Source organism: Epinephelus moara, chromosome 17 (assembly GCF_006386435.1).
Source record: "Epinephelus moara isolate mb chromosome 17, YSFRI_EMoa_1.0, whole genome shotgun sequence".
Lineage (NCBI taxonomy): Eukaryota > Metazoa > Chordata > Actinopteri > Perciformes > Serranidae > Epinephelus > Epinephelus moara.
In genome coordinates, this window is record NC_065522.1 from 24,314,113 (window position 1) to 24,325,323 (window position 11,211).

Genomic DNA, 11,211 nt, shown 5'->3' on the forward strand with positions numbered 1-11,211 from the left:
GTTAGATGCAATAACAAACAGACCGGGTCAAGTGAAAGGTAAAGAACAATGTTTTATTTCTGTGTAGGGATCCTTTCCATAATATTTCAAGACCCTAATAATGACAAACTGAGTCTGTCAGTGGCAAAAACAAGCACTTTTCCTTCAATGTAACCAAAACTTTAAGAGTAAGTTTCCTCTTGTTGTGCCCTGCTTGACGAATGTGAACAACAATATTTGAAACAAGTCCAGTATTGAGCAAGACCTCTGCAGTGTGCAGTGTACCCATTTGGGGAAATTGAGTACTGTCAGTGTACATCCACTAAAAGTGCTTGTTTTTGTGCAGATTTTTAATATGTATGACAATATTATGGAGTGAGACTTGATACAATAATCCTTTCCATAATGTTGCGAGACATAAAATAACAATCTGATCCTGTCAGTGGCAAAAACAAGCACTTAAAGCTGTCATACACTGACAGTGCAGTACTGCCCCAGGTGTTTACATAGCAGCCTGTTTGGCAGCTACAGAGCTCTCGCTCAGTACTGGAGCAGTTTTAAAAATTGTCCATTAGCCACTTAGACACAAAAACATGTGAAAATAGGGTCCAGGTTGAAAAAATACCAAACTTATCCTTTAAGAAGTGCAATTTTCAGATAAGTTTTAAAGGGAAGTTACATTGTGGCTGTTAATGTTAAAATAAATACCTTTGACTGTTGGAAATAGATTAGGAATATGTGTCCACCTCAGTAGGTACCCATATAAAACAGATACTATACTAAATAAAATGTCTCTCTGGTTGTAAAGACTACATCAGGTAGATACAACATGTACCGAGCTGTGACATTGAGGGATAATTGCCTATTTACATCCAGTTTTCTATGATTTTTAAAGACCTTTATTAAACTTTGTCCTGAGATAATGCCTCCCCATATTCAAAAACACTTTAAGGACAAGAGTGGATCAATCTGTTTTTGTACCCAGCAAGTACACTTAAAGTACAGACAAGAGGCAGCCCAGACATATACAATAGCCCGTTATCATTGTCTGCTATTAATGAGGTCATATGAATGGCTGCCGGTCTCATTTTTGCTCAGATTATCCCCCAGTTGCCGTACCGGTAATTCATCTGGAGTGGCCGGTGAAAATGAAATCTGTTCTCAAAAAGACACAGAAATTGGTCTGTAATGGAAACAGCCTCCCACTTGAGGCTCTGTCACTGTCTGCTTCAGTACATCCTGAAACGCTGGCTCCAGGTGCGCTGCTTTAATAGAATTTTTTTACCCAAGGGATACTCAGTCCGCTCAAGGCCATCACCAACTCTTGAGCAAAAAAACAGTGTATTAACCACTGTCTGCTTCATCCCTCGTCCTCAGGAAAGGAGGATATTACATACTGTTCCTGCAATCCGTACACGTGTCTGTGTGGGCGTGAGCGTGTTTAATACCAACCCTGTGTGTTCCCAGGTGTTGCTGTGTTTCTCTAGAGACACCGCCGTCTTGGATCACTTCAAATACAACAGTGCTACTCCTCCCAAATCCGTCATCCAGGGTGAGATAGTGTGGCCTTCACCAAGGACACACACACACACACATCATCATCACATGAACTCACAGGAGCGCTGCTTCACTAACACGGCGTGTCTGCACACAGATACCTGTGCACGTACATAACATTAGGAAACATACATGATAATACAGGTGTGTTACTGATTGATGTGTGTGTCTCTAACAGGGAAGGAAGGAGATGAGGAGTGTGCTGTTGTTTATCCGCCCAACGGTGAGCCTGCAGCTTGACATTCACATCGTATTATTTTATATGTACTGACACTAAAGAAGTGAAGTTAAGGGACAAATAAAGCGACATGACCTGGCCAGTTTGCAAACTATTTTACACATGTATGACACTGCATTAAAATCAGTAGAGGAGGTTTTTGCGGCTTGTTCCACATGGGATGTTTAAATTGACTATATATATATCAAATAGAAATTGTAATGTCATTTATTTTAAGACTTATAAAAAGACTCACAAATATGATTCGTCACACACACTTCCCTGCCGTAGAACAGTCTAGGCGAGGCGTGGCCTTTTCTATCTGCAGGGCTCCAGACCACAACCATGTAGTTTCAATTTGCAACCATGGAGCACCAGTGTGACTTACAAATATTATTGATATATGAACTGGAGAGCTGTAAGTTTGTTTCCTGCTCACAGTAAATATATCCGCATGTATAACAGCATCACTGTAACACTGACTGCTAACCGCTAACAGCTAACAGTTGACCAGAGGCTTAACGTTAACAGCAAAAACATCAAAATTTCTGGCCAAAAAAAGAAGTGGATGTTTCAGAATAAAAGCCCCAGCAAGTCTGCTTTAATTTAATCTTTATTTAAATTTATTATGACAGTACTTTATCTAAATTTATTATAATAGCGCTTTATTTAACTTTGTCATAATAGTACTTTATCTAAATTTATTATAATAGTGCTTTATTTAACTTTATTATAACAGTATTTTATTTAATTTTATTACAACACTAATTACCTTTTTAAAACTGTACTCTATTTAACCTAACTACAACAGTACTTTATTTAACTTAACCTAATTATAACAGTACTTTACAGTATGTCACTGTAATATCACTTCTTAAACTTCATTATAACGGTATTTTATTTAACTTTATTGTAACAGGACTTTATGTAACTTTATTGTAACAGTATTATATTTAGCATTTTAGTATTTTCATAGTCTACAGTAGTTTAGAGTTTTTAAAATGTTGAGATGTATATCGTGTATTGCAATATAGCCTAAAAATATTGTAAAATTATTTATAAGTTCTGTTGCCCAGCCCTGATTTTTAGTCATTTTCTTACTCATTCACAGTGTTTTGTTTATCTGTGAAAGGGTTGTATGAAGATTAAAATAGATGCTGCTTATTTACACTGATAATACAGTAAATGTTTGTGTATTAACTGCACTGACTGTAATTTCTAATCTGCACAGGCGTGATCCCTTTTCATGGGTTTTCAATGTATGGTGAGTTTATTCTTACCTTTAAGTTATCACACTAAAGATGGAGGTGGAACACTGCAAGAGGAAGATATAACAGGGTGTGTGTGTGTGTGTGTGTGTGTGTGTGTGTGTCCCACAGTGGCACCTTTGTGTTTCTTATACAACGAGCCGTCCAAGCTGTACAGTGTATTCAGGGAAATGTACATCCGCTACTTCTTCAGGTTACACTCCATCTCCTCCTCTCCCTCGGTGAGGAATTTCTTTTATCTAACTACTGCCAAATGTCACTGTTCAAATATTCTTTTTGTGTGTTTACGTCTACCTTCATGCCCATGCTTAACTTGTGCACATGTGCTCCTGCAGGGTATTGTGTCTTTGTGCCTGCAGTTTGAGCGGCTGCTCCAGACCTACCTGCCTCAGCTCTTCTATCATCTTCGACAGATCGGGGCGCAGCCGTAAGTTTCCCGCACACTGCCCTATCAATGGTCAATTTTGGACCAGCTTCAAAAGTCACTGAGCCACAAAACCATGGAAATATATATAGTACAGGTTGAAAAATACTGAAGTTACTGTTGTAAATACTAATTCATCCACATACATTTTCTACTGATCAACTCAAAACGATGATAAAGGTGAACAAGGAAAAGAGCAACAAATTCCAGTGTAACAGTGGCACAGTATGTGTGTTGCTTTTCCACATTCTTTCATTGTTATTTAAAATGTTTTCATTGCCATTGCCAAGATTTCAAAATAACTTTCATAGAAGTTTGTTCCATAGAAGCTATCTTGAAAAACTTGTTCTTCCAGCACGTATGACAGTCCGCAGTGATTAACCTTCACCTTCATGAAGAACACTCAGTATGCTCGTTGTTGTGATAACATGTCGACCCTGACAGGTTCATAGATAACAAGTGGTCATAACAGATAAATATTCTTGATCATAATTTTGATACACTATTTTTTTCTATTCAGGTTCTTAAAGCTAAAATATATTTAGCGGTTTTTTATTTGGTGCAGGAGTCACATACCGCACACACATTTTATTTCTGTAATCAGCTACTGCCATCTTGTGGTGAATTTTTGGAATCACAGCTTCCTCTTAGAAATAAACCTCTTCATGGAGCCTGAAGATGTGATGGTTCTGTTTCCAGGTTGCGTATCGCCTTTAAGTGGATGGTGCGGGCCTTTTCTGGCTATCTGTCTACTGATCAGTTGCTTCTCCTCTGGGACCGAATCCTGGGATATGATTCACTGGAGATAGTTGCAGGTAAGAGCTGTTGCGCTCGAACTCTGCAGTAACAGGCTTGATACTTCAGGGTTCCCACAGACCCTTAAAAAGTCTTAAAAGGTAAAAAAAAATAAGGATTTAATTTGTATTAGATTGTCTAAAATTCATTTTCAAGGGTCTTTAATCAGTCTTTTAAAGGTCTTGAAAATGCAAGACACGGGAAGTTGGATTTTATGAACCATTTTGTTCTGATTGTAAACTCTCAGAATAATTGGTAACATCTATATTCAAAATAACTGACCATGTGCCTCTAACATTATCATTCAGCTATTTAACCAAGATTTTGTGGCACAGCTGAAACTTACAAGGCAAGGTTCGGTGTATTTTATGCAAAAGGTTTTTCAAACCCTGCACAAAGGGAGTTATGGCACTGGAATCCAGCATGCAGAGGGAGAAACACAAAGTTGCCCAGAAAACGTGCCAATAAACACCAGGTATTTCCAAATTCCATTCTACCCTCATCTCTGCTGTGAGACAAAAACAAAGGTAAAATTGGGGTTGCCCGTTTATCCGTCCGTCCTTCCTATTCTCATGAATGTGATATCTCCAGAATGACTTTCTTTAAATTAGGCACAAACATCTGCTTGGAATCAACAAGGAGCTGATTAGATTTGAACAGTCAAGGTCACTGGCATCTTGCATCTGTTTCATACTTATGACCATTTAACTCAGAAATGCCTCGAGGGATTTTCTTCAAATTTGGCAAAAACGTCCAGTTGAATGCTAACGATGAACTGAGTAGATTGTTTTTTGTCAAACGTCAAGATCACTGTGACCTTGCATCTGTCTCATGCTTGTGAGCACAGTATCTCAAGTAGGCCTTGAGGGAAATTCCTTCAATTTGGCGCTAACATCCCCTTGGACTCAAAAATGAACTGGATAGAGTTTTGTGGTTGAAGGTCAAGGTCACTGAGACCTCACAAAACATGTTTTTTGCCATAACTCAAGAATTCATATGCTGATTATGACATAATTTCACACAAATGTCTGATAGGTTATAATGATAAAGTGATGAAATTATATATCCAAAAGGTGAAAGGTCAACTTCACTATGACATCATAATGATCTGCAAAAGCACTTTCCTGGTCACTCAAGTCATATCTCAAGAACAGAAGTGGAGACATTTGGTCAGATACTGAATTGTTAACACTAGTCTTGGGTGTCCACCTTGAGGCTGTGCTGATTGTATTTTTCTTCTGTGCTGTCGGGTGTCAGGCTCTAGGTTTTCTTTCAGTTTGTTAAATGTAAAATTGATGTTGAATTTCATTCTGAATGGCATTAAAAAAGTCTTAAATGTAACTTCCCTTAAGCTGTAGGAGTCCTGTATTTGTACAGACACTATTATAATCCCTTGCATTTCTTACTTCTTTTGTCTTTCTCTGTCTTAATCCCCACATTTTGTTTGTCCCTTGTCTTTTCCCATATGTCATCCTCTGCTTCTCCATGCACATCCCGCTCCACACACACCTCCTCTAGTCCTAGCAGCCGCTGTGTTTGCCTTCCGCGCCGAGAACCTGATGGAAGTGACATCACTGGCCTCCGCTGAGGTATGTCCGTCTCACATTCGACTCGTGTGTGTGTGTTTGACACTCCCGTCCTCTCCCTGTCCCCCACATACTCCTGGAAGGCTGGAAATAGCCGTTGATGACCAGCCAGTACCAGTAACCCAGTCTCCTGCATGCACATGTCTGAGAAAAATGGCTGGCTGGACACTTAAGAACCCCGTTACCCCTCCCTGTGCACCATCCCACCAACACTCCCCCAAGTCCTGCGCCTCCATATCCCGACACCACTGACAAAGGGAACAAACTGTTGAACATAACGGGCGCCATCTTTCTGCGCATAATCATGCAGATTTGGCGTACACACATCTGATATCTAAACGAGTGCATCTTGTGTCAGCTTCTGCACTGTCACCGCATTATTACAGTAACCAGTCATGTTATTCTTGTGCGTGCCGGCTCTGTATACCGCACCCACTCCCATACTGCGGCCCCACTATCATATGACTGAAACCAAGAGTAAACCATACGATGACTCGCCTCGCCCCATCCTCTGCTTCCCCCGAGGGTGAGGGGGTTAAACTACAATGTGACGCATGGGGCGACAGGCTGATCCGCCGCTCTGAGATGCTGGCCGGCACTATTTGCTTGCTCATTTACCACCTGCCCCAGCAGAGAGGCGATATCATAACATACTGCTCCTTATCTTATATTTAGAACCCCAGGCCCAGCGTTGAAATATTAAACCCTCCCTCTAAACATGATAGGGCCCCTAAATTTAATCTCCCACCCATCCCAAAAGGACAGGGGTGGGGAGCGGTGTACTCTTAAGCAAGGATTGTCGCTTCCCAAGGATCCTGCATCATCATTAAGCGTGTCGCTCTGTGCGCTGCTTTTTTTAAATCCTGAAATATATATCTCTTGAAAAAGGGCGGGGGTTGCTTTATGGCCCTTCTCCTGGGCTTAGTGGGCGAAGGTAAGATTGGAGGGGGGGGTGTGAATTTAAGATGACAAACCTTTACTTGTGTTTTGTTTGACATGCACACTGCAGGCTGTCCTCGCCGACCTTTCAACTCTGAAGGTCATGCCGCTCATCCAGATCTTTCTATTTGCCACCGCCATCTGAGGAGCATGGAACCCCCAAGGATATGAGTCGCGGTGCGTACTGTACATACCACTCGGAGCATAAAGAGACACTCCGAAAATGCCACTTTGCAACGCCATAACTGCACTGTTAACCGTCCATCAAGAAACGCCAGGCCGCAGTGTGGGACGTCAAGACAAAAACCTACACATGAATCACAGACTTCATCCTGCACTAGCTGAAGCAAAAAGCCAAACCCCTCTTTAGCATGTATGCACCATAAATAGTGAATCCCCGCTATCATGTGATCAGATATTATACAGTATATAAGTATAGCCTACAAACCAGTAAGGTTAAGCTAACCTCCCGAAGCCATATGCTCCGCAGGAAAGACGATCCGCGCAGCAGTGCTGGGATCAGCTGAGAGGCTCATTAGGAGACAACTTGCATGGAGCATTGATTGTGTTGCGGTAGCAGCGTGCAAAAGAGAACAACAGCAACATCTCCGAGCTCGGCTAATGAAGTGTTAATTAGCTTTTGCAATTTGCTGTGTAGCTCCTGCTTGTTGTAACACTGTAAGATAATGCTGTCGCTGACGGATGAGGAGACTGGAAGCATGAGCCAGTGTGTGGAGAGGAACAGACAGAAGACACAAACTGGATTCATATGTCACTTATATGATTAGAAGCTGCTGTGTATGCACATAATGTGTTGTATTTATTAGGACACTGTATATTACTCTGTTAAGGGAGAGCTCGCCACACACACAAAAGTACGTATTGTTCTTCTTACTGTTGTGTTGTTTATCAGTCTAGATTGTTTTGGTGTGAGTTGCCGCAGAGATGTCTGCTTTCTCTCTAATGTAAAGGAAGTCGTTAGCACTCGGTTTGTGGTGATCAGAGCTCCAAAAAAATACATGTGAGAAACTCAACATCATTGTCTCTTTACTGAAATCATGACCCGGTTACTCAAGATAACCTTGTTGTGAGCAGTTTCATGTGGGACAGGGATTCTCAACTTGCTTTGCCCTTTTGCTTTTGCAACATGAGAAGAGACCAGGGGCCAGTTAATCAATAAATATAAATAATAATAGTTAGCATTGTCGCCTCACAGCAAGAGGGTTCCTGGTTTGAACCCAGGGCTGGGGGGGAATTTCTAGTATATTGGCTGTTTTCATCCTTTTGACGTTTGCTGTCCCCACTCATCGTTGCCAAGAGGTAAATGCAGTCGAAGCAGCCCTGCTCAGGTCAGGTGTAGCAGGGGTGTCTCTAGGATTTGAGGACGTTAGGGGCCTCTGTTGGGGGGTCTCGGGGATACTCCTCTGGCACATTTCTTTTTTATAAGCAAGCTCTACTTTGAGGCTTTTTTACGCATTTAAAGTGCAAAAGTGTAAATCAATTTATTTTCATTTAGGGCTGCAACTAACGATTATTTTCATTGTCGACTAATCTGTCGATTATTTCTTTGATTAGTCGACTAATAATTTTATCGAAAAATGTGTTAAAATGTTGTTAAATGTCGGTCTGTCTCTCCCAAACCCCAAAATTATGTCATCTAATGTCTTGTTTCATACTCACACCAAAGGGTTTTAGTTCACTGTCATGGGAGAGTGTGTAAAGCTGCCACTATCTGAACATAAGAAGCTGCAATAAGAGTACTTTGGGGCACTTTTATAGTACTTTTCTATGAAAATGACTCAAACCGATTATTTTAATAGTCGATTAGTCATCGGTCACCCAGCACCATATCACAGGTGNACTACTAAAATAGTCACCGATTATTTTAATAGCCGATTAGTCATCGATTAGTCAACTAATCGTTGCAGCCCTATTGTAATTGTGAATTAGAAAAAGGTCAACGGTCACCCAGCACCATATCACAGGTGGTAAGTTGAGTATCACTAATGTAGGATCTGTTTTCTCTCTACTGAACTACAACCCCCAACTATATCACTGCGCAGAAGGAAGCGTGCATCTACTGCTAGCTCACCTAGCACCGCTTAGCTAGCTAACGTTACAGCTTAGCCGAGGAGGACGGCATTAATGTCTTTATCTCATGCTGTCCCGATCATGAGCTTCTCTTCGATGAGTAGATGCACGCTTAAAACTGCTCTCAACAAGAGAAATTTTCATAGTTCTACGAACCCCGCTTTTGGTTGCTTCTGCACCACAAAAACTACGAACGATTGTAGACCTTAGACTGACGTTTTGATGGACTTTTTAGCCTCTACTTCAGAGTGGGTACTCCCACAGCACGAGAGGAACCATGAGTGACGAAAGTGTATTTGATTGGTAGAACAACAAAAAAAGGCAAAGCTGAAAGAGAAGACCAGGCTTTACTGAGCATGTAAAGTGACGTTACTACACCAACTGCCGGCCGACTTAAAATACGTCACTTCAGTGTTCCCTCTGGTGTTAAAGGGATAGTGCACCCAAAAATGAAAATTCAGCCATTATCTACTCACCCATATGCCGCATATGCCGACGGAGGCCCTGGTGAAGTTTTAGAGTCCTCACATCCCTTGCAGAGATTGGCGGGGGCAGCGGCTAGCATACCTAATGGCTGACGGCGCTCCAGGCTGACGTCCAAGAACACAAAATTGAAACCACAAAATATCTCCAACATGCTCATCCGTAGTGATCCAAGTGTCCTGAAGCCCCGACATAAAAAGTTGTTTGGAAAAACGTCATATGAACTCTGTTTTTAGCCTCACTGTAGCCTGTAGCTCTGACTGCTTCTCTGTGCTCCGCGCTCATGTGTGCACACTCAGGGTGATCGGTGATGCACGGTCTCTGAAGAGCAGCAGTCTCGTCAGTACTGATGTCCAGGTTACAAGTGCAGGCATCGCCAATTCCCAGTCTGAGCAGCAAAGACTTTCCTCATCCGTTGGCATTGCTTTGCATTTGAAACAACTACACCACCAGGTTTCCAGTGCTCGACTCCGGCTGGCTCATGAGCTGCTGCGTCTGCTTCGTCCAGTAGCCTGAGTTCCGTGCGTATACTCGGGCTCAAACAAATACGGCTCAACAAAGAAATGCTGTTCTTCCTCAATTTCAGAGTCTTCGGACATGTTGGGCCGTCCTTTGCTAAAAGACCGTAGTGCAAATTATCTTTTAGCAACTGTGGTTACTGCTGTCTCCCCCTGCGGTGCACGTGTCACATGATGTAAACACGGGTAAGCAAAGCTCATGCTTTGGCTGCGCACACATGAGCACGGAGCATAGAGAAGCAGTCAGAGCTACAGGCTACAGTGAGGCTAAAAACAGAGTTCATGTGACGTTTTTCGAAACAACTTTTTATGTCGCGGCTGCAGCACACTTGGATCACTACGGATGAGCAGTATGGAGATACTTTGTGGGTTCAATTTGTGTTCTTGGACGTTAGTCTGGGGCGCCGTCTGCCATTAGGTGTGCTAGCCCCTCCCCCTGCCGATCTCTGCAAGGGATGTGAGGACTCTAAAACTTCACCAGGGCCTCCGTCGGTATATGGGTGAGTAGATAATGGCTGAATTTTCATTTATGGGTGCACTATCCCTTTAATGCAAACAGGAAGAAAAAAACCTTAAAGGCACCTAGTTTTTAGGGAGTCCCCAGAGCTGTTCTGTCCTTAAACGCCTCATGTCTGTGGATTATCTTGACTAAGGGGTCATGGTTTCTGTAAAGAGAATGTATTTTTTGGCGCTTTGAGCACCACAAGCTGAGTGCCATCTACGGCTGATATCTGCAACACTCGGCAACTCACACCAAAACAATCTAAGTGATAACTAGCACTACAGGTAAGAGGAAAAATATGTGTTTTGATTTTGGGGTGAACTGTCCCTTAGAGCAAGCACCTCCAGTGCCAGTACTTATTTATTTTATTTCATGATGAACATTTATTTTAAATCCTGAGTATTTCACCTAATTTGCACTGTTTCTAAAATACAGTGAATTCCACCTTTAATTTTGATGCAGTCGAACCATTTGTTTCTTTATGAACAGTATTCTTTGCCAGTCAATGCCAATGTCTTTCATCCACATTTTAATCTTCATTGCGACCTCAAATATCAAATTTCAAAAGACGAAATAAAGTTTCATTGAATCACGTCATCTGTGTTACTGACTGAAACCTTAAAAGGCTCAAACCTTGAAATGAATCGTGCTTCAGTTCTCTGCTGCCTGCTCCTTGACTGAATATTTCTCAGTTTGTGCTACAGGGTAAATATTTGGAGAAGCTGTTCTGTATTGTGGATGTGAGGCATTTCTAAAAGCAGGCAGAAGAGGTAAGTGACAGGTAGCAGCACTGAGGGACTTGACCTTCTGCCCCTCCACCGCCCTCCTCCTACATGTAGCATCTGCTCTCTC

General features: G+C 41.9%; 1 protein-coding gene across 1 annotated transcript in view; it reads left to right on the forward strand.

Annotated features, from left to right (window-relative positions):
- The window catches only part of tbc1d19 (TBC1 domain family, member 19), a 32,332-nt gene extending 23,036 nt beyond the window's left edge, over positions 1 to 9,296 (forward strand). Inside the window, exons 14-22 of the mRNA XM_050067688.1 lie at positions 1,447 to 1,531; positions 1,715 to 1,759; positions 2,985 to 3,017; positions 3,133 to 3,242; positions 3,357 to 3,448; positions 4,145 to 4,260; positions 5,759 to 5,829; positions 6,836 to 8,621; positions 8,751 to 9,296. Coding sequence (XP_049923645.1) covers positions 1,447 to 1,531; positions 1,715 to 1,759; positions 2,985 to 3,017; positions 3,133 to 3,242; positions 3,357 to 3,448; positions 4,145 to 4,260; positions 5,759 to 5,829; positions 6,836 to 6,910 — 627 coding nt within the window. The 3' untranslated portion in view covers positions 6,911 to 8,621; positions 8,751 to 9,296. The remainder of the gene's footprint in view (positions 1 to 1,446; positions 1,532 to 1,714; positions 1,760 to 2,984; positions 3,018 to 3,132; positions 3,243 to 3,356; positions 3,449 to 4,144; positions 4,261 to 5,758; positions 5,830 to 6,835; positions 8,622 to 8,750) is intronic.
- The last annotated feature ends 1,915 nt before the right edge of the window (positions 9,297 to 11,211 follow it).